Source organism: Larus michahellis, chromosome 14 (genome assembly GCF_964199755.1).
Source record: "Larus michahellis chromosome 14, bLarMic1.1, whole genome shotgun sequence".
Taxonomy (NCBI): domain Eukaryota; kingdom Metazoa; phylum Chordata; class Aves; order Charadriiformes; family Laridae; genus Larus; species Larus michahellis.
In genome coordinates, this window is record NC_133909.1 from 10,757,263 (window position 1) to 10,782,825 (window position 25,563).

Sequence of the window (25,563 nt, forward strand, 5' to 3'; positions counted from 1 at the left end):
TTGAGCCTGCAGGGAACCTGTGGGAGGTGGCTGCATTCACGCTGATGGGATGCTGGATGAAACCTGAAGACAGAACTCCAGGTCCCTGACTCCGCTGCGGGGCACAGGGTTTGCAGATGCTTCGGCAGCAGTTGCCAGGAGTCCTGCCGGCCCAAGGCACCAGGTGCTGCCGCATGCCCAGGTGCTGCTGGGCGCTCGCGCTGCTCCCAGGGCACTGCGGGGCTGAGGGTCTGGGGGCCCAGGGGTGCTGTAGCTTGTTTGTGGCAAGGCAGGGGCTGAGGGTCCTGCTGTCCATGCCGCACTGCTGCCCCGGGCGCCTCCCAGGCCGCTGCTATCCTGCCTGCATGAGGGGAGATGTCAGATCGCCAGGAAAAGGGCCAGGACAGCTGGTGGGATGGTCTGGGGGCACAGGGGGACATGGTACAGGGTGGCCCCACTTCACAGCGGCGTGCAGAACTCCCTGCCTGGCTGAGCCCAGGAGACAAGGAGCCACACAGTAGGGACAGCCACAGGGACAGCCACCGGCACAGCCCTGGGACCAAGACAGGTGCTGTGGAGCCGCCGACCCTGGGCCAGGAGAGTGAGCGAGGCCGGGAAAGGCTGTGCCAAGTGAAGCGCAAGGCAAGGGCAAAGTGGCCGATGTGGCCCGTAGCCAGCTGGCACCTGGGGTGGGCTGGGGACGCGCCCCGGGTGCTGCATGGCCCCAGAGGCCACGTGCACAGGCCGCGTCCAGCTCTGCCCATGGCACTGGGGATGGGTCCGTGCCCGGGGCAGAGCTGCCCCGCAGAGGAGACGAGCGCATCTGCTCGCAGCCCAGCGCCACATGAGTCATTGTCTGGGCTAAACGAAAACACGTGTCCAGCCTCGTACGCGCTCCTCGCTCGGCTCGTGGAGGTGCCGGACACTGTAAACAGGGGCAGGGGAAGGCGGGGGGGGATGTGGCCGGCCCAGCTGGGCTCTCGGGAGGGCTCCCATCTCTGCCAGCTCTCCCCACCGCGTGTCCTCCCATCTGACCACAGCCAGTCACCGCATGTCTGGTCCCACAACAGGGCAGTGCCGGGGCAGGTAGGGGAGGCATGGGGGGCCCAGGGCCAAAGGAACCCCCCTGAACCGCAGTAGCCAGTCCCAGCTCTCTGAAGCCCTGCGTGCTGGTAGAGCTGCCCACAGGGCCGGGTGGCAGCAGGGACCCCCCAGCCGCAGGGCAGCCCGAACCCGTGGTGGTGTCAGCTGGGGGCTTGTGCCCAGAGCAACGAAGCAGCCGCTTATCGAGCTGCGCCCCTGCCTGCTCCTGGGGCACAGGGTCCCTCCGACAGCAGCATCCCTGCAGGCACCCGGGACTGCCAGGAGGTCACCGTGGTGTCACATTGGACCCGTCCCCATGGGGCCCCAGACCACAGCTCTGGGGGGAGGGGGGTCCTGCTGCACAGCCAGGGTGGCGGAGAGTCCTGGCACCACAGTCACCCTGTCCCCCATTGGCTGCCCTGTGCCATCAGCTCTCCCCTGCCAAACCAGAGGGTCACCACGGAGCCAAACACCAGCCCCGGCCCCTCGCTGGTGGCTGGTGTGAAGCTGAGCTGCCCCACGAACAGGGGCTCGGCTGAGCCAGGGGAGCGTGGGGCAGGCCAGGAGCTGCTGTCCTTGTGGTCAGTGGGGTGGGAAGGACACCCCGGGGGCCTGCAGATGCCCATGTTTTGCTCTTTTGGCTCCCTAGAGTGGTGCAGGTTCCTCCCAGGGGCTGCTGCCATGATTTCACAATACTGCTGGCGAGCTCGGGAAGGGCTCCCCAGCCAGCCAAGCCCGGGGCTGCTGCGAACGCTTCCCAGCTGCTGCCGGCCTAGGGAAGCCAAGCTGGTGCTTCTGGCTCTCCCTCCTGCGCTGAGCACGGCAGCCCTTGAAGCAGGGATGGCCGAGGTGCCTGCCAGCTCCCGGCGGCTTCAGTCCAGACCCCGTCTTTTCCCGGAGCTGACAGCTCTGGGTCCAGAGGCACTGCTGGGGCCTGAGCCGTGCACAGCCAGGGCTGGGAGAAGACACGCAGCCAGAAAACCACGTACCTCCTTGGGGTGCGGGCTGGGAATGGCGTGGGGCCGGGTGTAGGGATGCGTCCACAATTACACCCGGCCACGGCTGTTGGCCCCATCAGGCGCTTGGGGCCACGCTCGCTTCCCCCAGCCCCATGGGCAGAGCCACTGTGCTGGTACAGCAGCGCCAGGAGTGGCTCTGGCCCCAGCTGCCGGCGCTTGAGGCCTCTAAAAGCCTCTTCCCTGGTGCTACTGGCAGTGTGGGAACTGCTGCGTGCCCCCTGGAGATGCAGGCACAGGGACACCCCCACAACTGCCTCCCACATGAGACTTTCCCCAGAAAACAGTGCCCAGGGCTGCCATCACCCCGGCCATCACCTCACCCAGCTTACGAGAAAAGGGAAGGAAAACCAGCTGCTGGGGAAACAGCTTGATGAAATCCCCCACGGTACGTCATGGCTGGCCCTTGCCTGCGACACCTCGCTGTGGCCCCGTCCCCCCAAGTCACCCTGACCTCAGGAGAGTCATGAATGGGGCAGGATCCAGCCAATTGTGCTCTCAAGGATGCTCCTCCACACAGGGATGCCCTTCCCCATGTCTCTGGTGTATTCCCAGTCAGGTGCTGGGGACATGGAGAGGAAGGAGGGTGGCCTCAGGACAGGCTGCCAGCACGGCTGGGTGCCAGGGCCCGGGTCAGACTCGCTCCCCCAGGCACTGGGACAGTCCCGGTGCTCCGGCTGGACACCCCCTCCTCCACCCGGAAGCACCGCAGCATGGCAGGATGTAAGGCAGAGCAGCGGAGCTGGGGCTCAGGCTCCTCTGTGCTTGCAAACCCAGAGCCCAGATGTCACCAGAGCCACCGACTCACCGCAGAGGGTTTCTGTTGCAATTAGGGGCTGGCCGCTAACGGCTGCGGCGTGGGGCCTGCCTGGGGAACCGGCGCATGGGAACTTCGCCATCTGACTCCTGGGCTGGGGCTCGCAGCACCCTGTGGTGGCAGTCCCTTGCCACCAGGTGCCACTGCCGAAACACTCGCACCACGCCTGCTGGAGCAGAGCCAACGCTTTACAGGAGACGCCAAGGCCAACTACAGAGCTGGGAGCGCTGCCCAGCATCCCCCGGCCCAGCCCGGGGCGAGCGCCCGGCCAGGAGCTGGCAAGGCCTGCCCAGCGCCCCGCGGCCTCCCTCGCCCCTCAGGTCCAGTGCAAAAGTCGCTTAAATAAACTCAATGCCCTCGTATTTCACACTCCCGATCTTGGTCTCGGGTAGGAGGAAGCGTCCATCCAGCGTGAAGGCCATGATGTAGCTGGCGATCTTGCCATTATCCTCTTCCGATTTCAGCGCCACGATGATCTGGTCATCTGTGTCCGGGATGAATTTGAAGGATGAGAAGCCGTGGGTGGGGATGACCTCGCCCACGCGTCCCACCGTCACATCCCCGAAGTCCTGGGTGGAGCTCAGCAGCAGGTTGGTGCCTCGCCGCTCGTCCGCCTTCTCGTTGTAACGCTCGTGGCTGGCGCGGCGCGGCAGGAAGAACCAGCGCTGCAGGGTGTCGCTCCAGCAGGCCGACTCGTGGATCAGGTAACCTGCGGCAGGGAATGGTGTCTGACGGCACGGGGCAAACGGCTGGGGCAGGACCCTTCCCCGCTCCAAAAGACACCGCAGCCAGGGAGGTTGCAGCCTCGCGCAGGCAACCGCTGTGAACATTTCCACCTCCTCCTGCCCCACTGCCCGTGCAGCAGCCCCCGAGTCCCTCCCAGAGCTGGGCAGGGGCACCCCAGCACAGCCTCCTCTGCCCGGGGGCCTGGCTGCCGGCACAGCGCCGGCTGAGCCACCCTCCAGCTGCTCATGGCACACACAGGGGAGGAAACCAGCCAGGGCAGGCTCTGGCCTCTCCACCAGGACAGGGGGAGGTCTCTGGCCTCCAGCATCCTTTAAATCTCACACCAATCCCAGTATCTATGGGGAGGGAGACCTTAGCCCTGGAGCCCGCAGAGGGTGTGGGACACGGGGTGGCAGGAGGGAACCTTGCTCAGTACCTGGGGGTCGGATCCCCGCCGCAGCCCTCAGTGCGTCGTAGTTCGCCACCCAGTTCTCATGGTCCATGTCGCCCTTGTAGCCGATGACCTTCACCCACTCGGGGTTCTGGTTCACCACCTCCCCTGTCGTTGTGGTCCACTCCTTGCCCAGTCCCCCCACGTAGAGGTGCTCGTCCTTCACCGCGAGCCACTCCGCCTTGAAGCCTGCAGTGGAGAGAACAGCATGAGCTGGGGCTCGGCCAGCACAGGGACATCAGACTGGCCCCCATCCCAGCCGGGCTTACAGGGTCACAGAGAAGATGCATCCCACTCCCGCGAGCCACAAAGAACCAAGGGCTTCACTGCTCTGCGCCTGCAGGGCAGGACGGGGGAGCTCACCTTTCCCCACTGTGCCGTCCCCGTCCGGGAGGATCACCCAGGGCACCACCTTGTTGCCCTCAATCTGGTAGACCACTCCTGTCCGGTCGTCCACGGTGTATAGCTTCCCGTTGAAGACGACCAGCTCGGAGAGCTCCATGCCCCTGCCCTTCTCAGCCAGGTGGGACTGCAGCACGCTCTCGTCTTTGTCCCATTCCACCGTCACGCTGTCCCCGCTGTCCGACAGCACCAGGTAGCCCTTCTTCAGGTAACTGAACCAGGTGTGCTCCTCAGAGCCCCGGGACTGTGTGTCCAGGTCTGCGATGACTCCGATGCGGTAGCGCACGCCATCGGGGTTTCTCTGCGGTGGGGACAGCGGGTAGGTGTCATTGTAGCGGTCCCCTGCCTGCAGGCTGAGCCGCCAGTTGCGAGGATTCGGCGGGACTGGCCGTGCCGGGGAGGACCGGTGCAGGCAGAAGAGCAGCAGCACAAACCCCACGCAGGCTGACGACAGCACGATGGCCTTCCAGCGCAGTCGGAAGCGGGGGTCAGCACCCTTGGTCATGGACGCAAGGACAGGCAGACCACCCACGCTGATCCGGAGGGGGCTCATAGACTCATGGCAGGGCGGGACGCGCATCAGACCGGGGGCGAGAAGAACCTGGTGGAAGGAGGGGAGGAAGCAGGTCAGCAAGCTGGAGCCTGGCGCTGCACTGAGCCACGAGGGAGAGGCGAGGAGCCCCATCCCCTCTCCTGCAGCAGCACAAGATGCTGTTGCCTCACGCAGGGGAGGGGTCTTCTTTGCTGCTGGAGCAACTCTCAGACCCTTCTCACCCCTCCTCTGCTCTCCCAGGCCACAACAAGCCCCGGCACACTGGCAGGCATGCATGACCTGCTCAGCACCTCTACCTGCTGACCGCAGCACCCCAGGCAGGGAGCCGAGGCACCCCTGCCCGAGGCGAGCCCTGGGGACCCACGTCAGGGTGTCCTGCTGAGCAGTGTCCCCGCACAGCCCCAGGGAAGAAGGGGATTCCTGTCCGGCGGTGAGGATGATCCTTGCTGCCTCCGGAGCGGCCGGCTGGGCAGATCCAGCTCCCGCGGTCCCCAGGAACTGGCCCCACTGGCGAGCGGTGAGTGTGTCCCCAGGCCCCACAGGGACACGGTGAGACACGTGGCAGCTCCGCCCGAGCAGGATACCAACGCCTGAGCAGGAAGCGCAGCGCCCGGGTCCAAGGGACACACACCTTGACGTGCCCAGCCTTAAAGCCGCAGCAGCCCCCCCCACCCTTCTCAGGCCTGCCCATGGTCACAGCGTCTCCTCTGGGCAAGACACGGCTGTGGGCGCCATCCGCCCACCTGGGCTGTGCCCACCCGCAGGGCCAGGGTGCCAGCAGCGCCTGTCCCTGCCACCTCCCTCCGTGTGGCACAGGGGACGCGGCAGCTTCCCGGGCTCCTGCAGACGGGCACTCCAGGCTGCGCGGGGAGCAAGCAGCTCCTGGGGACTGGAAGCTGCCCCAGTGCCCCCCTGCTCTCACCTTGTGCCATGCAGCATGGAGCAAGGATACCCTGGGCAGGGCAGAGGGGACCCCAGCCACTGGTCCAGGGCTGTCCCCAAAGGGCCGGTCACTGGCCACGGTGGGGCCCCAGGCCTGGCGCTGGGCACGGACTGTGCCCCCCGCGGAGGCTGCGCCGCGGGGCTCTCAATGTGCCTTTCAGCAGCCCGAGTGCGAACAGAGGCTGCATTGAGCGTGGGGGGCCGAGCCCCGGGCAGGCGGGTGTGCTCCCGGGTTGGCGGGACGCGGGAGAGCCCCCGAGGGACGGCTGCTGGCCCCGGCGCCCCGCTGCGGCGGGGGATGGACCCCGCTGGGGAGGGAGCAGCCCTCCGTCCTGCCGGGACCCCGGAGCATCGCCCGTGGCAGGGTCCCGGGGACCCCGCTCAGTGCACTGGCCCCCACTGCAGCTGAGGGATCCCAGCACCCCGCCCTGGGCACGGTGAGGGGGACCCCCGGCCCCCCCGGGCATGGACACGGGGGACCCCCGGCCCCGGGGACCCTCGAGCTCCCTCCCCGACCGAGTTGCCGGGAAGGCGGCGCGCTGCCCGGCCTGAGCGGGGCCTTGAGGGCCCCCGGGACCCCCCGCCCGGGGGCACGGACCCGGTACTCCCGCCCGAACAGGGGTCTCGGGGCCTGCCGGGCTCCCGCCCCAGCCCGGCGGGAACCCCCGTGCTGCGGGCCGAGCCGGGCCCGGCCTCTGAGCCCCACGGCGACGCCCGGCCCCCGCGCCCGCCCGGGCCCCCGCCGTCCCCGCTCACCGCCCAAGCGCCGCCGCCCGCCTCCCCCGCCGCCGCGCGCAGCTGCCGCCGCCGCCTCCGCCTACAGCTCCCGGCAGCCCCCGCGCGCCGCCACGGCAGCCGGCAGCGGCCAAACCACGGCGGCGGGGGCGAGAACTACAACTCCCGGCAGCCCTCGCGCGCCACCGCCGCCCCGCCCGCCGCGCCGCGGGGACTGCTGGGGGCTGCAGTCCGCCCCGCGGCCTGCCCGGCGCCCGGGCCGGCCCGGCCAGCCCGGAGCCCCGCGCCCGGGCGGGTGGAACCCCGCCACGGCGGGCCGCGGTGCGGGGGGCGAGCCGGCCCTGGGGGTGGTGTCTGCTGCGGCCCAGCCCCCGGTGGGCCCAGCCCGGCGGGCACGACCCCGGTGCAGCCCCCGGTGCATCCCCCCCGGTGCAGGCCGGCCCCTGCCCACGGCTCCTTCTGCCACGCCAGCGCTGCGGGGACGCGCCCCATGTCCCCCCGCTACTTAGGGTGCGGGGACGGGCCCTGCTCAGCGCTGCGGGGACGCGTGTGCGTGTCTGGCTGCCAGCACCCGGCCCGGCCCAGGTCAGGGTTGGGCAGGCTCCGGTGTCCCCGGGGCTGGGGAGCGGCCGGTGGCCCTCCCGGCGTGGGGCAGGGTCCTGCCCCCCAGCACAGCTGCGGCCGCCGGGGTCCCAGCCCCACGCGCCGGTTCTGGCATCTGGAGGCGCTTCCCAGCACGTGCCGCCCCCGCTCCCTGACCTCGGGCCAGCGCCGGCCATGGCCACGGGCCCGGTGCTGGCAGGCGTCGGGAGCACACATGGTTAACGGCGGCCGCCCGCGCCGCTGGGCTCACATCTGGCAGTGGGAGGGCTGCGCGCCTCGTCCCGCTCCTCCGCTGCCTCCTTTACTTTCTAGAAAGTGCGTTTCCGCCCGGGCCCGCGGGAGCGGAGGAGGCTGTTGGAGCGGGAGGCAGCCGATCGCAGCGGGCAGGCTCTGCCCCGAGGCCGGGGCTGGCGGGGAGCAGCGGGGGATGCTCTAGGGAAGGAAAGGCATCGCCAGGAGGGAGCAGCCCTGCCCGGAGGTAGGTGGGTGGCGAATTTGGGGGGACCCTGCAGGCCTGGGGTCCAGCACCCGGGAGCTGCATCTTGTTGCATGCTCGCCCGCGGGTGCTGCTTGCGGTGGGTGCTGCCCGCGGTGGGTGCTGCGGAATCGGTGCAGACTCACCCAGGATGGTGGGCGTCCCGGGGCATGTCCAGTGAGGGAGACCCGTCCCTCCCCCTGCGCCGGTCAGCGGGGTGAGGACCCTGCCCTGGCTGCGGTGGGGACCGCAAGGCTAAGCCTTACCGTCCTCTGAGGGCACGGCCCGACCCGCAGCAGCTCCGGGAGGGCAGGGTGGGAGAGGGTTACAGCTGGAGCCTGCAGCACAGGCTCGACCCTGCACAGATCCACCGCGGCCCCCCCCAGCCCTGCCCAAAAAGCCAGTCCCCATGAGCACGTCAAACCCAGGGCTGGGCCACCCCTGGGCATGTCTGTGGGGGACACGGTGGCTCCTGGGGTCCCCAGCACAACTCACTGGTCCTGCCGGGTGCTGCAGGAGCTGGAGGGCTGCGACCTCCCTGTCGGTCCTGCACCGTGGCTGCCCCACGCAGCTCCCACCCTGCTGCCCGCCAGGTCTGGGCTGCGCCAGGGGCAAAAACAGCTCCGACACCATCCGAGCTGCTGCAGCAAAAGGCGGGGGGGAGCCGTCCCACCAGCATGTCCCTGGGCACCAGAGGCATCCCAGCTCTGGCTGCTGCAGCTTGGGAAGGGCTGTATCCACCACCATGAGTGGGGAGGACGAGGTAGGCATGCAGGTCCTGCTGCCCCCACACTGCCCCACTGCTCTGAGTGTCCTTTCTCCCCCCACCCCCGGATTTGGTCTTGATTCATCCTGGTCTTTATCACTGCCTGGAATGTATTTCAGGATGTTTTGACTTGCAGTCTCAAGGCTTTAGCAGCCACTGAATTTAAATCTCCAAATTGCTCCTGGAGAGCATCCAGCCCCGACAGGAAAAACAGCGTCCCTTCAGCAGGACTGTATATGTCTGTATGTATGCGGGCACCTCCCGCCCGGCATGCCCCCAGGGCGCAGGGGGAGACATGCGCTCAGAGACACACTTGCCTCCGTTTCCAACCCTATGACAGCCTGGGAAACACACTGCCTTTCTCAGTGGGAATTTCCTGGTGAAGGCTTTCTTCTCCTGGTGGAGCAGTTCCCTGTGAAGCTGCGTTTTCCCCAGGGCTGAGCCTACTGCAGGTCCCAGGGGAATGCCTGGTTTGTTGATCCCAGAGCTGAGGGAAAGCCACAGGCTTCCCAAAACCCCAGCGGGCTACGTGCCGTGCTCACTGGCATGTGGTTGGCACAGCTGGAGGCCAAGCAGGGGGAAGAGAGCCAGGGACAAAGCTCCCCGGGATGATATCTTCTCACAAGCCCCTGGCTGGCCTCCTCCATGCCCCTCTATCCGTGGATCTGCTTCTCCCCTGCCCGCGGAGCTGAGCACGGGCAGGCAGCAGGCCAGGGTGCAGGCAAGGAGGATGCGGCGCCAGGCTGCCGGCACGCAGTGCCCACAGCCCTGCCTCTCCCCACACCCGGCAGTGCCAACGGGACGAGATAATGTGGCAAGAGACGGGGGGGACGACACACACACACAGGCACCCAGGAAGTGCATGAGGGGACAGGCCCTTTGCAGAGGGTGTGAGCAGTGGGAAAGCCCTTTGGAGCCTTTCCCCCCCAATCCCTCCGCCCCTTCCCGGCTCCAGCAAATGTGACTCATAAGCCAGGCATCCATCCTGGCCTCGAACACCCTCCGAACCCGCTGCCGGAGCAAGCCTGCCCGGTCCTGGACCCCACCAGCCCCCACGCTTGGGGACAACGGGAAGAGCCTGGTGATCACTGACTGGGGACCTAGAGAGCAGGCGTTCACCAAAACAACAGGATTCTGCCCCAGAATCCTTCCCCATGGCCCCACCCCCAGGACAGGGGAGGGTGCTGCGTGGGGCCCTTTGCCTGCTAGGGCAGGAGCTGCAGGACGCCGGCAGAGCCCGTGGGGCACAGCCCCACACCCCTTTGGGGAGCAGCCTGCCCCATCCCGGTGCTGCAAGGTGTGGGACAGGGCGGCCCACGCTCACAGCCCTGCGCTGTGCCCCGTGTCATGCTCCGGTACCACCTCAGACCCTGCTGCTGTGCGATGCCGGGTGGCTGGGCAGTGCCACATGCGTGTTTGGCCATGGCTGTCCTGGTGCCTCGGGGACGCAGGGTGAGGTGTTGTGTGCCCGGCCCCACACCTCGAGCGGATACGGCTGCGATAAAGCAGGGAAGGGCAGCGGAGCTGCCCAGGTTGGGCCATGGTACCACCAGCTACCGCAAATATTAGCTTTGGCCCCACGCAGGATGTGGGCTCCCAGGAAGGTTTCTCCCCATGGCGGCTGGCTCCCAGCTGGGGCTGCCAGCCCCCATCTCTGGAGAGGCCGGTCTTGACTCCTCGCAGACCCTCAGACGAAGGCCTGGGCAGAGGGGTGGGGGCCGAGGGCTGGCAGCTCCTGAGGCACAGGAGCCCCTTTCATGGGGTCTATGCTGACGGCATCCCAGCATCCTTGCACGCTCCAGGGAAGGAGCGGGGCTGCAGACACCCCCTGCCCCGGGCAGGGCTGGGGTCCCCCATAGCAGGCAGGTGTGCACCCTGGCATTTGCCCCACAGCGTTCGGAACTGCTTGTGCTTTTCCCAGGTGCTGACACCCCGAGCTGCTGCTCTTGGGCGTCCATGGGAGGCAGCTGGAGCCGGCCTGAGCAGGAGCAGCAGCGCTTGGACAGCCAGCCGGGCACTGCTGCTCCTCTCCACCCCGGGGTTCCCAGAATAACCCCTGCTTCCATGCATGCCAGGGCTCCGGGGGCTGCATGGCCCCTGCTCCCAGCTTGTTGCTGAGCCCAGAGCCCCAGCACTGCCCCAGACATGGGTCTCCCCAGGTGTTCACTGCAGTGTCACCGAGACACATGGCCGAGCTAAAAGCAGCTATTTAGGTACAGATGGTCCCTGCAGCTGGAAGAGATGTGTGTGCCCACGCTGCGGGCTCTGCTGGGGAAGGGCTGCTGCAAGAGCAGCCTTTTGTGGCTGGAAGCGCAGCTGTGCCCTGCCCGGGGCTGCCTGGTGCAGCAGGTCCTGTCTGTGGGACAGTGCAGGGCACGGCAGGGCGTCTCTGCAGCTCCTGGCTCTGCCAGCCCTCGCTGTCCCCCTCAGCCATCCCTGGCATCTCACAGGGCACTGCCACAGCATGGAGGGGCTTTGGGCGCTCGGTGTCCTGCTGCTCTCCTGCCTGCTGCTGCCCTCGCCCGCAGTGAGCCAGACCAGCCCCAGCCCTGACCCCGACCGGCGTTTGCGGCGGGACCCTGAGGAGGCACCGTCCCAGCACCACGCTGCCAGGTGAGGGGACCCCGGGGCCGGGGCATTTCACAGCAGGGGCTGGGACAGCCCTGGCACTGCGAAGGGCCCCGGCCCCCACCCGTAGCTCCCTGTTGCGCTTTGCTTTCTGCCCTCCCCAGGGCCACATGGGAGCAGAAGCCCAGCAGTGCCCAGGAGGGGCTGCCCCCCCGGCCCCGCTGCGTCCGCTGCTGTGAGCCGCCCGACCAGCGCTTCTCCTACCCCCAGTACCAGCCCCTGCCTCAGATCAACATGACCATCCTCAAAGGTGAGGGCTGGTGAGACCCCGCGCTGCGACACTGCTCGTGGCTGAACCTGCAGTCTGGGCACCCCGAGCCGCCGGGCACCATCAGCCTGGCTGGTCCGCCAGCATCACCCTGGGGCCAGCACGAAGCTGGGCTCCTAGTGCCGGCTCTTTGGGGTGCCAGTGTCGCACAAGCTGGGAGTGAGAAGCTGGGGCTGGTGCCTGTGGTCCAGCGCCTTGCACAGGCAGAGGGGCAGTGGGCAGGGGACACTCTGGGGCATGAGCTGGTCCTGCTCTGGTGGCCTCTGGGCAGCAGCTTTGGAGGCAGCATCGGAGCCCAGGGAGGGGGCAGGGGCTGCGGGGGTCCCTGCTGTCTCCATCCCTTTCTGTTGGGCAAAGGGGCTTCCAGGGCACCGGGGTTAGAGATGGCACCCGCCTCTGATAGCGCAACTGGCCTCTTGCTTTGCCCAGGCGAGAAGGGGGACCGTGGTGAGCGTGGCATGCAGGGCAAGTATGGCAAGACCGGGGTAGCCGGCAGCAGGGGCCACGCGGGACCCAAGGGACAGAAGGGCAGCGTGGGCGCCCCGGGGGAGCGCTGCAAGAGCCACTACGCTGCCTTCTCGGTGGGCCGCAAGAAACCCCTGCACAGCAACGACTACTACCAGACCCTCATCTTCGACACTGAGTTTGTCAACCTCTACGACCACTTCAACATGTTCACGGGCAAGTTTTACTGCTACGTCCCCGGGATCTACTACTTCAGCCTGAACGTGCACACCTGGAACCAGAAGGAGACATACCTGCACATCATGCGCAACGGGGCAGAGGTGGTGATTCTCTACGCCCAGGTGAGCGACCGCAGCATCATGCAGAGCCAGAGCGTCATGCTGGAGCTGCAGGAGCAGGACGAGGTCTGGGTGCGGCTCTACAAGGGCGAGCGCGAGAACGCCATCTTCAGCGATGAGTACGACACCTACATCACCTTCAGCGGCCACCTCATCAAGTACAGCGGGGACCCCTGAGTGCCTGCTCCCCTCCCCTGGGGCGGGTGTCCGAGGAGCTGCTGCCGCCCCCTCGCCCAGGGCATGCCACCTGCCATTAAGCTGTTAGCCCTGCTACGTGCCACCACCCCCAGCAGCTGCGCGACTGTGTGATTAACCCCAGCCCCAGCTCCTCAACACCGATCGGATGCACCGGGAGGAGCCGAAGCCATTTCCAGCCTCTGCTGCATTTGTGACCCGGGCAGCAGCCACTCGTCTGGGGTGGGCAGGGAGCTCACCCCCACCCGCGACTGCTCCAGAGCTGGGTTTGCTGGGCACCAGGTGTTTGTGGTGCTGGCTGTGAGCTGGCACCGGCTGAATGGGCTTGATGGCGGTGCCCTGGTGCGAGGCAGCACAGACACGTGCGCCGTGTTCCTCCCTTGCCCCTCTCACACCACGACATGCTCTGCAGGCTCTTTCTCCTGGAAGAGGGCAGAGGATGCTCAGCACCCAGCAGGAAAGGCAATAAAACCACTAAAGGCCCCTCTTTCCTTCTGCGGAGCTGGGTCCCAACGGTGCGGATGTTGCAGCATGTCACTGGGTACCTGCTGGGCTGACACTTCCCCCAGCGCTCCTGCAAGGGAGCGGATTGCATCAGTTCCCCTCTGCAAGTTCCTGTCCCCGTCCCCTCTGTAAGTCCCCACCACCGTTTTCCCCCACCCCCCGCAGCCTCTGCTCGGTGCCGACACTGCCGAGGAGGGGGCTGGCTCCCCACCGGCAGCCCTGGGCATGGGGTCTTTGGCCTCAGTCGCTTCCTCTTCAGTTAGATTATCTGCTGGCCAGGCTTTGTATTTATGTAGAGGCAATAGCAGAGCAGGGCCCCGGGCAGCATGCTGCCCCCCAGCTCTCTGTACAGCTTGTCACTACATTAAACACCCCACGACTGCGAGTCCTACTCACACTTCCAGTGGTTCCTCTTGCTTTGTGTGTGCACGGAGGCTCCGAGCAGCTCAGGGCAGGTTCTGGCTCCCGCAGAGCCATGGGCTGGCATCGTGCTGCCGAGTGGTAGTGGAAGGGGCGGACAGATGGTCCCCAGAGAGCCAAGGAGACTGAGCGGCTCTGCAAGAGCTGGAAGCTGAGGGCAATAACAGACGCATCAGCTGGCAAGCAGGGCAGGCTGGGGGCCGGGTTTACCAAGAGTCTGGATCATCTGGCAGGTCCATGGTGATGAGGCAGGACCGAGGTCAAGCTGGGAATCTGGTGGGTTGGGGTCCAGCAGGTGGGTCCATGTCTGGGCAGGGCTGGAGACCAGCATCTCCCCCAGCACAGCAGGGAAGGAAGGGAAGGCTCAGGGCTGAGCTTAAATAGAGCCCCAGCCCCACAGGTGGGGGCCCAGGTGAGGCTGGTCAGAGCTGTCTAGGGCTGGTAGTGCCCCCAGGGCCCCTGCACTGCTGTCCCCACAGGGCTGGCCCCAGGGACGCTGCAGGAGAGATGGAGGCAGAGGCACAGCAGGGCCTGTCCTGGGACACACGTCCCATCCTGGGACATGTGTCCCATCCCAGGACACATGGTCCAGCCCAGGACATGTGGCCCCATCCTAGGGCATGTCCCATCGTGGGACACATGGTCCCGTCCCAGGACACATGGTGCATCCCAGGACATGTGGCACTGTCCCAGGACACACAGCCCGCTTCAGGACACATGTCCCATCCTGGGATACACGTCCCCATCCTGGGACACATGGTCCCATTCCAGGACACGCGGTGCATCCTGGGACACGTGGCCCCATCCCGGGACACGTGGCCCCATCCCAGGACACGCAGCCCATCCCAGGACACATGTCCTATCCTGGGATACACGTCCCCATCCTGGGATACATGTCGCCATCCCGAGACATATGTTTCTGTCCCAGGACATGCAGCCCATCTCAGGACACATGTCCCACCGTGGGACACATGGTCCCGTCCCAGGACACACGGTGCATCCCGGGACACGTGGCCCCGTCCCGGGACATGCAGCCCGTCCATGGGACACGCGTCCCCATCCCGGGACACACATCCCGGCCCAGGAGACGCGGCCCATCCCGCTCCGCTCGGCGCAGGCGGTCCGGGCGCGGGGGGCGGTGCGGTGCGCGGCCGGGGGCGGTGCGGGGCCGGGGCGGGCGCGGGCGGAGCTCTGCGGGCCGCGCCCCCGGCAGAGCCGGGCCAGGCCGCGGCCGGCGCCGCCGTCAGTGCGGGCAGCGGCGGCGGCAGCGCCATGGCGGAGGCGCAGGAGGGGTCCGGGCGGCGCGGGAAGAGGGCCGAGGTCGGGGCGGAGGAGCCGGCGGAGGCGGAGGCGGAGCGGCCCGGCCGGCGGCGGCGGAGGTGGGCGTCGGGCCGGGCTCGGGGCCGGGCTCGGGGCTGGGCTCGGGGCTCTGCGGGCCGGGCGAGCGCTGGCCGCGGTGCTGGCCCGTCCCGTCCCGGCTGCGGGTGCCCCGGGCGGCCCGGCCCTCACCCCCCTCCCGGTCAGTTTCCAGCCGGCAGCGGAGCCCCGGGGAACCACCGTCCTGCACGACACCATCAGCGCCCGCCCGCAGCCCCTGCCAGGTGAGGCACCACCGGGAGAGCGCCCGCCGCGCCCCGGCGTCCCCACCGCCACAGGGACGGTGCCAAGGTGCATGGGCAGCACTCCCCGCTGACCCCGTGCCCCGTCTCCCCGCTGACCCTGTCCACCATCTCCCCATCTCCCTGCTGACCCCGTGCCCCGTCTCCCTGCTGACCCCCTGTCCCATCTCCCTGCTGACCCCATGCTCCATCTCCCCGCTGACCCTGTCCACCATCTCCCCATCTCCCTGCTGACCCCCTGTCCCATCTCCCTGCTGACCCCATGCTCCATCTCCCCGCTGACCCTGTCCACCATCTCCCCATCTCCCTGCTGACCCCCTGTCCCATCTCCCTGCTGACCCCATGCTCCATCTCCCCGCTGACCTTGTCCTCCATCTCCCCGTCTCCCCGCTGACCCCGTGCCCCATCTCCCCGCTGACCCCGTGTCCCATCTCCCCGCTGACTCCGTGCTCCATCTCCCCGCTGACCCTGTTCCCTGTCTCCCCACCTGCCCCAGCGAGGCACTTCGACACCAGGACGACCGAGCCCATCAGCTTCTTCTTGTCCGGCCTGGAGGAGCTGCTGGCCTGGCAGCCCGACGGCAACGACGACTTCAACATCTCCGCCGTGCCGCTGGCGAAGCGCCAGCCCCCGCTCCACAGCAGGAGGCCCCGGACATTGGTGTGCCATGACATGCGCGGCGGATACCTGGAGGACAGGTACGTGCTGGGCGGAGAGGAGATGCGGCAGCGGGGCTCAGCACCTCAAACCTCTTCTACTTCTGCTTGATTTGTTTCCTGATGCTTGGCCGCAGACGGGCAGGGATCTGCAGCAGTGGCCCTCGGGGGTCCATATTGGGATCAGTACTGTTTAATGTCTTCATCAATGACACAGACAGTGGGATCGAGTGCACCCTCAGCAAGTTTGTGGATGACACCAAGCTGAGTGGTGCGGTTGACACACCTGAGGGACAGGATGCCACCCAGAGGGACCCGGACGGGCTGGAGAAGTGAGAACCCTCATGAGGTTCAACAAGGCCAAGTTCAGGGTCCTGCACCTGGTTCGGGGCAGCCCCCAGTATCGTCACAGGCTGGGAATGGAGGGATGGAGAGCAGCCCTGCTGAGGAGGACTCGGGGGTACTGGTGGATGAAAAGCTGGCCATGAGCTGGCAATGTGCACTGGCAGCCCAGAGAGCCCCTGCATCCCGCGCTGCATCCCCAGCAGTGGGGGCAGCAGGGCGAGGCGGGGGATTCTGCCCCTCTGCTCCACTCTGGGGAGACCCCCCTGCAGTGCTGCCTCCAGCTCTGGGGCACCAACAGCAGAAGGACACGGAGCTGTTGGAGTAGGGCCAGAGGAGGCCCCGGAGATGCTGGGAGGGCTGGAGCCCCTCTGCTCTGAGGACAGGCTGAGAGAGCTGGGGGGGTTCAGCCTGGAGAAGAGGAGGCTCCGGGGAGACGTTATTGCAGCCTTTCAGTACCTCAAGGGGCTCCAGGAAAGATGGGGACAGATTGTTTAGCAGGGCTTGCTGCGATGGGGTAATGGCTTTAAACTAAAAGAGGAGAGATTCAGACTAGATATAAGAAAGAAATTTTTTTATGCTGAGCGTGCTGAGCCCCTGGCCCAGGTTGCCCAGAGAGGTGGTGGCTGCCCTATACCTGGAAAAATCAGGTCAGGTTGGGTGAGGCTCTGAGCAACCTGATCGAGTTGAAGATGTCCCTGCTCGTGGCAGGGGGTTGGACTGGATGACCTTTGAATGTCTTTTCCCACCCAAACTATTCTGTGATTCCATGATTCCATGGCTCAGTGCCACCGCTCTGCCCAGGTCCGTGGGGTGTGAGTCAGGCTCCAGCCCAGCCCCGCAGCATCCGCCGGCGTCCTTCCCGTGTTGCTCAACCTTCTTCCCTTTCTGCTGCTGCAGGTTCATCCAGGGCTCAGCCACACGCAACCCCTACGTCTTCTACCACTGGCGGTACATCGACATCTTCGTCTACTTCAGCCACCACACCGTCACCATCCCGCCCGTGTGCTGGACCAACGCGGCGCACAGGAACGGTGTCCCCGTGCTGGGTGAGGGCAGGGCGGGCGGCAGGGCTGGCGGCTGCAGGACCAGGCCCGAGGGAGCCCCACGCCCGCAGTGGGTTTGCCGGGGCGCGTGGCCGACGCTGCTCTCGCTGTGTCCCCAGGCACGTTCATCACGGAGTGGACGGACGGGGAGAAGCTGTGCGAGGCGTTCCTGGCCGGCGGGGCGGAGGCGTACCGCGCCGTGGGCAAGCAGCTGGCCCGCATCGCCCAGCACTACCGCTTCGATGGCTGGCTGGTCAACATCGAGAACACGCTGAGCGTGAGCCACGGTCGCGCCCTACCCTCCACCCTGCCTCCTGCCCTGCCCTCGTGCTGCTGTGGCGCGGGGCCCCTCGCCTGCCCCTTGTAACCTCCCCTCCGCTCTCTCCTGCCAGGCGGCGGCGGTGGGCAACTTGCCCCCCTTCCTGCGGCACTTGACGGCGCAGGTGCACAGCGCCGTGCCGGGGGGGCTGGTCATCTGGTACGATAGTGTCCTGCGGAACGGCGCGCTGAGATGGCAGAACGAGCTGACTGAGGAGAATAGGTGAGGCCCAGGCAAAACCAGCCCCGAGCTGGGGGCGTGAGCCCACCCCAAACCCAGTGCCTGGGGTTGGTCAGGTATGGCCTGCGCAGCCCTCGGTGGGGTGAGCTGCAGGGACAGCCGCAGCGTCCGCCCTGCCACCCTGACCCTCATCCGCAGGGTGTTCTTCGACGCCTGCGATGGGCTGTTCACCAACTACAATTGGAAGCAGGAGCACCTGGAGCGCACGCGCGGGATGGCCGGGCCACGCCACACCGACGTCTATGTCGGTGTTGATGTCTTTGCCCGCGGCGACGTGATCGGTGGTGGCTTCGACACTGACAAGGTGGGTGTGCTGAGGCCGGGCCACAGTGGGACCCTGGGCCTCCCCCCAGGCACAGGGCTCTGAGCTTCCACTGATGGCTGTGCCGTGCCGTGCCGTGCTGTGCCGTGCCATGCTGCTAACCTGGGGACGCAGCAGCGAGGAGTGGGGGAACCCGGAGCCACTGGGCTGGCAGCCGCGCATGGAGAAAGAGCTGGAGGATCCCGGTGCTGCAGTCCCTGGGGAGGGAGATGCCGCAGCGCGTCCCTGTGGTGTCGTCCTGCCCCACCACGGGGCCTGTGGGGTGTGGGGGAGTGGGGACAGGGCAGGTGACAAGGTGACTGCCTGGCCCAGCCCGCGATGCTCACCGCTCACCTCTGCAGTCCCTGCGCCTGATCCGCCAGCATGGCCTGTCCGCAGCCATCTTCGCTCCCGGCTGGGTCTACGAGCACCTGGGGGAGGAAAACTTCCTGCAGAACGAGAACAAGTGAGGGCGGCTTGGCGGGGTGGGGGCCGTGGGTCGGGAGGGGCGGCAGGACAGGGCTGCAGGGAGACCCTGGTTGCCCATCGGGACTGGGCTGGCCCTGCTCTGCCCCAGCCGGGGTGGTCCCCGATGCCGTGCCAGGGCAGCGGCCGTGTCAGGGGTCTCTGCTCAGACACCCGCCTTCTCCTCCAGGTTCTGGGCCTCGCTGGCTGAGTACCTGCCCACGCACAGCATCTGCACGCTGCCCCTCGCCACATCCTTCAGCCTGGGCATGGGCACCAGCAGGTTCCTGGCTGGGAAGGTGGGTGTGGGGCGACGGCTCGGCCCCGGCCGGGCAGGGGTGGGCTGGGCAGGGGTGTCCCCGCTCCCGGCCCCCCGCTAGGCTCAGCTCAGCTCAGCTCACCCCGTCCTGCAGGAGGAAGAGCCGGGGCCCTGGTACGACCTGAGCGCGCAGGAGATCCAGCCCTTCTACCCAGAGCGCGAGGGCAGGCTGAGCACCAGCTGCTGCCTGCAGGACGCCTGGTGCGGGGGCAGCTCCCTCAGGGTGCAGGGGACCATCCCGCCTGGCGAGGAGCACGTGGCCGTCCGGTGAGTCGGGGGAGAAGCCCCCTTGCCACCTCCTCAGGGCTGGGCTGGCACCGCGCCGGCACGGCCCACATGGCGCAGGCAGAGCTTTGCGGCCCCGCGGCCTCGTGGTGAGCGTGCCCGGGGCTCTGCCCGCACTGCCCAGCAGAACTAACCCGATGCATCTTCTCTTTCTCTCTTCTCTCTCTCTCTGTCTCTGTCTGGGTGGATTTGGGGTCATCAGCCTTTTCTCTTTGCAGATGCCGGCGCCCCCCAAGCTCTTCCTGACCCTGCTCTACAAGCTGGAGGGGCCGCACCCTGACGAGTTCGCGGTTGCGCTGGAGCTCACCACCTGGGACTCGGGTACCTGCCACGAGGGCAACGTCACCTCCCTGCCTGGTGAGGACCCTGCCCCTGTGCGCTCTGCAGCGAGCACCCGCTGCAAGCGCGGGACCAGCTCAGCCCCTCACCCTCACTGACCCCCGCTCCCTCTGGCAGAGCCCAATGGCCGGCACCACCCCCGGTTCCTCCCGGCACCGCCACCTGGCCTCGCCAAGCTGTTCGCCGTGTGCGACCGTGGCTCCAACGGCTGGACCAGCCGGTGAGTGCCCTGCCGGCACCCTGTGCCCGTGGGCAGGTGGGGGCACCCCAGGGCCGCCCGGCACCGTGTCCGCTCTGCCCCTTGCCTCTCAGGTGCTACGAGCTGGACCTGCAGGACTGCAGCCTGCGAGACCTCTCCCTGCTCGTGTCCCGCCACCAGCCCAGCCCGCGGGAGACATCCTTCACCTGCCTCCTCGGGGAGGTCCGGGTGAGTGCGGCCGCTGCCGGCTGGGAGCCACCTGCCCCAGTGCTGCCCCACGCGGCCCCGTGCCGGGAGGGTGGGTGAGCACCCGCTGCTCTTGTCCCCAACGTGGTTCCCTCCGCAGGTGCTGGACGCAGCCAGCGTGGCGGCCTCCCCGCCGGAGGTGCAGAGCGTGTCGGCCTCGCAGCTCTGGTGGAAGGAGGGCCCCGAGGCGGAGCAGCTCTCGCTCAGCCTCACCCTGCGCTGGGTCTTCCCGCCCGGCCGCGCCGCCTGCTTCCGCGTCCTCAGCCTGGGCGCCCGCTGCCGCTGGGGCCAGACGTCGCCGCAGCTCCTGGGGCTGGCACACGCCTGCCTGTACCGTGCCGTGGGCCTGGTGGTGCCGCGGCCGGCGGCTGGGCAGTCCTGCCGGCTGGAGCTGCTGGTGGAGCCGGTGCTGCGTGACCAGCTGCCCGTGGACCCCGAGCGCTGGGGGCGGCTGGTGTTGGTTTACTCCGACCCGGCCGGCAGCGCCAGCAGAGACGGGTATTAAAGGCGAGCGTGGCGCAGCCCTGCGTCTGTGTCTGCTCCGTGCTGGTGGGTGGGCTGCGGGCGGGGGGCACGGCAGAGCTGCTGCCAGGGGGGCTAAGAGGGTGGGTGCTGCATTTCCTCACCCTGGTTCAGCAGGTCCCTCTTTGCCCACCGCTGTCGCTGAGCGCAGCCCTCACCATGGGGGTCCACAGGGTGCTGGCCAGGGCCCTGCACCAGGGACTGCCCAGGGACCCCCTGCGCCAGCTCCTGCAGCCCTCGCCACCTGCAAACTGTGCATGTCCAGGCTGGGGGTGCTTGCCCTGAGACCTGCCCCCCCGAACCCTGCATCCACCTTGGGGACCAGCCCGGCTCCGCTGTGGTGCTGAGCCCCGAGGAGCATCCCAGCGCCGGCAGCCGCTGCTCCCGTCCCCCACCACCCACCTCAGCACCGCCCGGCCCCGCTGCCCTCGCCCCTGGGCTGGCGGGACGCGGCAGTGCCCCGGCTGCCTCCCCTCCATATCTTATGCGGAGAAGGAGAGAAAATTTATAGCAGCAATTATTTTCTCACAGTCTGGTGAGCAAGCAATTAGGAGGCAGGGAGCAGGCGAGCGCGCCGCGCAGCGGGGTCACCCAGCCCCAGCTCCCTCCCAGCGCCGGCCCCGGGCCCACAAACAATGCTGGCTCCCGGTCAGGAAAATTAATATGTCAGCAGTTAAGCTGCTGCTCCTCCGGTGGGGGACTCGCTCTGAAATGAATTATCTGACAGTTTGAAAAATGAAGGGCTTGGCACAGCCAGGGGAGGGCTCCTGCCGTGCTGGCACCCCATTACCTTGCCATGGCGAGGCCGGGGGCCGCGGCGGGACCCCCCTTCGCCTGCTGCCGGCTGCAGCCCCCTGCCCAGCGGCGTGCCGGGACGGCCAGACCCGCTGTGCCCATCGCCCCCGCGCCAGCATCCCAGTCAAAACCTGAGTCGCCCTGGTTGAAGAAAGAAATCTTTATTAATAATTTCAATAATAATAATAATAATCCTTGTAATAATAATAATAATAATAATAATAATAATAATAATAATAATACTGTTTATTAGAATGGTCACACCTTTGAAGCATACAGGATGGGCCGGTGCCAGCCTGCGCGCCGGCGGCCGGCGCAGGGGTTTGCTGTAAGGAAGAAGCCAGTACAGCGATGGAAGGAGCTTTGTACAGGGGTGGGGGCGCGGGGCCAGGGGGGCCGGGGCTATGTACACCGGGAATAGAAAAGGGGGAGCTCGTTGCTGGAGCGTCGGGGGGCGTCTGCAGACTATAAAGTGAGGTTTGAGGAGTGGCGGAGCCACGCGGGGTGGGGGGGAGGGTGGGGGGGCTGAGCATGGGGCCGCCCCACAGGATGGGGCTGCACCCCAGGGTGGGCTCCACGGTGCCCCGTGCTGCCAGGCGCCGGACCCGGTGCGCCAGCCGCTGCAGACCGACCCTGGGGCTCGGGCCGGTCCCTGTGGGTGATGCCGGCCCCCAGTCCTGGGCAACGCAATGGCCAAGACCCCACACCGAGGGCGGGCAGGGACGGGTGGCCATAAGCGTGTCCCGCACCGCGGAGCAGGCGGGAGTGGAATCGGGATCGGGACAGTCCCCGTCCCGGCTCAGCGCAGGGGGCTGCACGCGGCGTCGGTCAGGGCTGCTCCCTGCGGGGTGGGAGCCCCGGGTGCGTCAGGGGCTGGAGGGGAGGGAAAAGAGGGGAAAGGGATCGCAAGCGAGTTGCAAGCTCCTCTTAACAAAAATTCCCTTTAAAAGGCAGAGGCTTGTGCCCCTGCAACGCCCAGCGCCTCAGCAAAGCGGCTGCGCCGCCACCCCAGCTCCACGCGGGAGCCGAGGCCTCGCACACTCGACACGCCGATGACCGGCAAGCGCCGGAGCTCGGGAAACACGAAGCCGGGTTCCCACCCCAGCGCCCGGTGCCCCGAGCTGGGGAAGGGGCAGCGTGCCGCAGCTGAAAGGAAGACGTGGTGCCCAGGCCCTGCGCCTGGGCGGGCGGAGGCCCCTGTGGACGCCCCCCGCTCGGCCGCGCCGGCTCTCCCTCCCTGCCGCGGGCTGCGGGGCCGGGGCGGAGAGGGGCTCCTCCGGCACGTCCGGCCGGTCCGTGTTCGCCGCGGCGCTCCTCCGGGACTCGCTCGCTCGGTGCGTGTGTGGACAGTATGGGACTTTCACTTGGCTGCTGCCGCTTTGCTTTTTTTTTTTTTTTTTTTTTGTTGCTTTGCTTTTAATTTTTTAATTTTTGATTTTTTTTTTGTGTGTGTCTTTGTGTGTGTGTGTGTGTGGATTTTTTTGCCCTTCCTGGTCCCAGAAGGAAAACGGCCGCGGTTTCACTACAACAGAAACAGAGAGGCAGGTCTGTCGTCGGAGCGGCCGCGGGGCAGCCTGGCCGGGAGGGATGCGGCCACCATCCCGGCCCCCCGAGCCCCGCACCATGCCCCAGCCCTGCAGCTGGACCCCTGCGCCGCAGCTCCTCTGCAGAGCAGTGCAGTTGCCCTGGAGAAGTGGGGGGCTGCCCCCCCGGGTCCCACACCCGCCCCAGCCTGGCTCCATCCCCGAGGAGCACGCAGCAGCCCCCGCCGGCTCCTGTCTCTCTTATGGGGGGCAGAGGGGCTGCTCCAGGGCTGCCGTTGGCACCGAGCATCCCCTCCTGCCTCACGGGGGGACGAGCCCTCGGCACCCCCAGGGGACTCGGGCCGCAGTGGAGCTGCCGGGGGACCCCGCATCCCGACTCCGGCAGCGGGGTGCCACTGGGGCCGAGGGCCGGCCCCGCTCCCCAGGGATGCCGGGGGCAGGAGCTGGGCAGCACCGAGGCGCAGGGCTGCGCCGGGGCAGACGGATGGTGCAGGAGATGCGGGCGGGCGGTGGGACGGAGCCGTAACCCTACGGGGGGCTGCCGAGGCCCCGCGGAGCCCGGCCCCAGCCCCAGCCCTGCGGGCACCGCGGTTCCTCCAGAGGCTCGGCCTCGGCTCTGTCTGCCTGGTGTGTTTGGTGCTAGTGAGCGTCAGTGCTAGTGGTGGGGGGGCTGTGTCTGTCTTGCTAGTAGGGAGTGAAGCGGCTGTACCCTCCTCGGTATAGACTAGCCTGCAACATCAAAGATGAAAAAAAAGCCAATCAGTATTCGAGAGAGAGGCAAAGCCCAGTTCTTCCCTTTTTTCTTTTTTCTTTTTTTTTTTTTTTTTTTTCTTCTCTTTAAAACGACACCAAATCGCTTGTCCTTGGGACGTGAGGGGCGGGCAGGGCCGAGAGTGCCCAGCGCTGCCCGGGCTCTGGGCCAGCTGCGGGCGCTGCCTTGGGGCGGTGCATGGCCCAGGGGCTGCAGGGTGCCTCGAGCCCCCGTGCCCGCAGCACGGCACCACCGTGGCCAGGCTCCTGCGTGCCTGCGGTGACTGCGGCGGAGCCCGTCCCTGTCCCCGCTGCGGCGCTGGGCTGGTACCCACCCTGCCCATCCCCACGGGATGGAGGGGCTGCGGCCCCCCGCTAGCGGCTTCCCCAGGGCTGGGGGTGCCAAGGGGTGCTTGGCAGCCCGACCCTGGCCACAGCTGGGGGTGAGTGGGTTAAAAAAAGGAAGAAAAAGATGATTTGGCTTTGAGATCTTGCCTATGAGTGGGATTTTTCATCTTTGATGCTGGCTGTGAGGCTAGCTAAAAGCCGAGGTGTGTGGGTGGCTGCAGGCACCGGCGCACGCACGCGTGCTCCCTGTGTGTAGCTGCAAGCCAGGGATCAGAAAGGGGGTCCCGGTCCCCGGGCAGCGCCCTGGGGTGGACAGACCCCCCCCCAAGCCAGTGCTGGGGGTAGCTGGGCCCCAGGAAGCAGCGTGTGCAGACGGGAGTGCACGGGGTGTAATGGGGCACCTGCGGTGGAGGCACGGGGCTGGGGGGGCTCCTCTCTTGCCTGCCTGGGACACAGCCAGGCAGGGGCTGCACTGCTCCTGCTCCTGCTGCCGGCTCCCCCTCCCACAGCCCCGGTGCGTGGGGCTGCCCCTCGCCCGCCCTCGCACCCCGCAGGCTCCCCGGGCCCCCCCTCTCCGCGCTGGCTGCAGCTCGCGCCGGGAAGCAAAGAAAGGCCGCGGGGGCTGCTCTTACCATGGTGCCGATGCTGTACGTGGCGGCGGGGCCGATGGTGTGGTGGTACGGGTCTGCCGCTGCATACACTCTGCCGTAACTAGAAGCAAACACAGTGGTGGGCGTCAGTGACCGGGGACGGGGACCCGTCTCCCCTCAGCAGCCCCCCCAGCCCTGGCCACTGCATCCCCCTCCTGCACCCCGGGACCTTGACGCTTCTCCCTGCCTGGGCACCAGTCCCAGCAGGAGCCCAGGGCAGCGCGGGGACCCCAGTTTGCAGGACACCCTCGTCATGCCCAGCTCTGCCCTCGCCCCGTGGGACACAAAAGCTGGTGTGTGTCGGACCGGGTGGTGCAGGGGGTGAAATGGCGCATCACCCCCCCAGGCCCGGAGCGACACCCACGGGCAGCGGTGCTTACCTGTCGCTGTATGCTGCCGCTGCTGCCGCGGGCTGGGCGTATCTGTATGCGGCGTAGCCCCCCTGCAGCACAGGAGAGACTGCGGTCAGGGAGGGGGGCAGCACCTGCCGGGGGGGTCTCGGTGGGCCAGGGCAGCCGGGCACCCCTGGGCACTGCCACGGAGCAGCGGTGGGACCCTGCGGGGAGCCAGTGCCCGTGCCACGCGGCACACACCAGCCTCATTACCATTCCCCAGGGGCTTTCACAAACATTAACCTTAAAAAATTAAATTTCCAGAGGAGAGAATGTCACCTCCCTGATCGCTTTAATGAGGTGTCACGTTAGATAAATCCTTCAGCCGCCTGCCTGAAATATCGCCAACGGCTTCTTAAATATGGAGGTTAAATGCCGGTGTAAGACAGCGCACCGGTGCTTGGCGAGGCCGTAAATCCCAGGCGGTGCTGGCCCCGCGAGGGTCTGTCTGGGGGCACAGGACTCGTGTGGTGCCACCCTGCTCGCTCCGAAGGAGCCGCGCTCACATCCACGCTCCGGCTACCCTCCCCAGGGGAAGGGGCTGGCTGGGGAAGAGCCCAAAGTGGAACCACCCGATGCCGCTCACCCCCCGGCCCCGGCACAGGGTCCCAGGCATGGCCCAGACCCAGTCGTGGCACTTACGTAGATCTCGGCTCCGTAGAACCCGTCCTGGTAGACGACCCTGCAAGCGAGGCGGAGGCGTCAGAGCCTGGCCGGTGTCACCAGCCAGGGTGAAGCCGGTGAACTGGGGGAGCTGCTTCCAGCAGCGCAGCCGATGGGTGAGGAGTGGTGTCCGGGCAGCTCGAGGGCACGTCCTGAG

General features: G+C 67.3%; 4 protein-coding genes across 47 annotated transcripts in view; 2 read left to right on the forward strand and 2 right to left on the reverse strand.

Moving 5' to 3' along the window:
• Positions 1 to 3,064: 3,064 nt before the first annotated feature.
• Positions 3,065 to 8,118, reverse strand: CANT1 (calcium activated nucleotidase 1). 2 transcript variants are annotated; one of them, XM_074607291.1, is made up of 4 exons: positions 8,049 to 8,118; positions 4,436 to 5,075; positions 4,058 to 4,261; positions 3,065 to 3,604 (listed from the first exon to the last, which is right to left on the reverse strand). In XM_074607291.1, exons 2-4 carry the CDS (start codon positions 5,052 to 5,054, stop codon positions 3,234 to 3,236), a joined length of 1,194 nt encoding a protein of 397 aa, XP_074463392.1. In that variant the 5' UTR covers positions 5,055 to 5,075; positions 8,049 to 8,118; the 3' UTR covers positions 3,065 to 3,233. The 2 variants fall into 2 exon arrangements, with proteins under 2 accessions (XP_074463392.1, XP_074463391.1); XM_074607290.1 differs by lacking the exon at positions 8,049 to 8,118 and adding an exon at positions 6,726 to 6,835.
• C1QTNF1 (C1q and TNF related 1) lies at positions 7,042 to 12,929 on the forward strand. The gene is made up of 4 exons (XM_074607349.1): positions 7,042 to 7,785; positions 10,999 to 11,161; positions 11,281 to 11,426; positions 11,874 to 12,929. Exons 2-4 carry the CDS (start codon positions 11,013 to 11,015, stop codon positions 12,422 to 12,424), a joined length of 846 nt encoding a protein of 281 aa, XP_074463450.1. The 5' UTR covers positions 7,042 to 7,785; positions 10,999 to 11,012; the 3' UTR covers positions 12,425 to 12,929.
• Positions 12,930 to 14,580: 1,651 nt separating this feature from the next.
• On the forward strand, positions 14,581 to 20,262 carry ENGASE (endo-beta-N-acetylglucosaminidase). Its single transcript, XM_074607260.1, has 14 exons — positions 14,581 to 14,745; positions 14,891 to 14,967; positions 15,482 to 15,683; positions 16,884 to 17,032; positions 17,149 to 17,306; positions 17,422 to 17,570; positions 17,727 to 17,892; positions 18,252 to 18,355; positions 18,545 to 18,653; positions 18,768 to 18,940; positions 19,161 to 19,315; positions 19,415 to 19,517; positions 19,610 to 19,724; positions 19,843 to 20,262. Exons 1-14 carry the CDS (start codon positions 14,639 to 14,641, stop codon positions 20,245 to 20,247), a joined length of 2,172 nt encoding a protein of 723 aa, XP_074463361.1. The 5' UTR covers positions 14,581 to 14,638; the 3' UTR covers positions 20,248 to 20,262.
• Positions 20,263 to 21,581: 1,319 nt separating this feature from the next.
• Positions 21,582 to 25,563, reverse strand: part of RBFOX3 (RNA binding fox-1 homolog 3) — a 182,381-nt gene continuing 178,399 nt past the window's right edge. For 26 of the 43 annotated variants that reach the window (XM_074607322.1, XM_074607337.1, XM_074607339.1 and 23 more), the window contains 4 exons: positions 25,386 to 25,425; positions 24,732 to 24,793; positions 24,334 to 24,412; positions 21,582 to 22,581 (listed from right to left, as the gene is read on the reverse strand). In XM_074607322.1, coding sequence (XP_074463423.1) covers positions 22,579 to 22,581; positions 24,334 to 24,412; positions 24,732 to 24,793; positions 25,386 to 25,425 — 184 coding nt within the window. In that variant the 3' untranslated portion in view covers positions 21,582 to 22,578. Of the gene's footprint in view, positions 23,333 to 24,333; positions 24,413 to 24,731; positions 24,794 to 25,385; positions 25,426 to 25,563 lie in introns of all 43 variants that reach the window. The other 17 variants (XM_074607329.1, XM_074607317.1, XM_074607301.1 and 14 more) reach the window with 1 other exon arrangement.

Excerpts from the sequence above, each read along its gene's own strand:
- C1QTNF1 (XM_074607349.1), top strand. The coding sequence starts at position 11,013 with ATGGAGGGGCTTTGGGCGCTCGGTGTCCTGCTGCTCTCCTGCCTGCTG. Across the intron at positions 11,162-11,280 it reads TCCCAGCACCACGCTGCCAG|GGCCACATGGGAGCAGAAGC; the intron begins GTGAGGGGACCC and ends TGCCCTCCCCAG. Across the intron at positions 11,427-11,873 it reads CAACATGACCATCCTCAAAG|GCGAGAAGGGGGACCGTGGT; the intron begins GTGAGGGCTGGT and ends TGCTTTGCCCAG.
- ENGASE (XM_074607260.1), top strand. The coding sequence starts at position 14,639 with ATGGCGGAGGCGCAGGAGGGGTCCGGGCGGCGCGGGAAGAGGGCCGAG. Across the intron at positions 14,968-15,481 it reads CCGCCCGCAGCCCCTGCCAG|CGAGGCACTTCGACACCAGG; the intron begins GTGAGGCACCAC and ends CACCTGCCCCAG. Across the intron at positions 18,941-19,160 it reads GAGGAGCACGTGGCCGTCCG|CCTTTTCTCTTTGCAGATGC; the intron begins GTGAGTCGGGGG and ends TGGGGTCATCAG.
- CANT1 (XM_074607291.1), bottom strand. The coding sequence starts at position 5,054 with ATGCGCGTCCCGCCCTGCCATGAGTCTATGAGCCCCCTCCGGATCAGC. Across the intron at positions 4,262-4,435 it reads GGACGGCACAGTGGGGAAAG|GCTTCAAGGCGGAGTGGCTC; the intron begins GTGAGCTCCCCC and ends TCTCCACTGCAG. Across the intron at positions 3,605-4,057 it reads GGCGGGGATCCGACCCCCAG|GTTACCTGATCCACGAGTCG; the intron begins GTACTGAGCAAG and ends TCCCTGCCGCAG.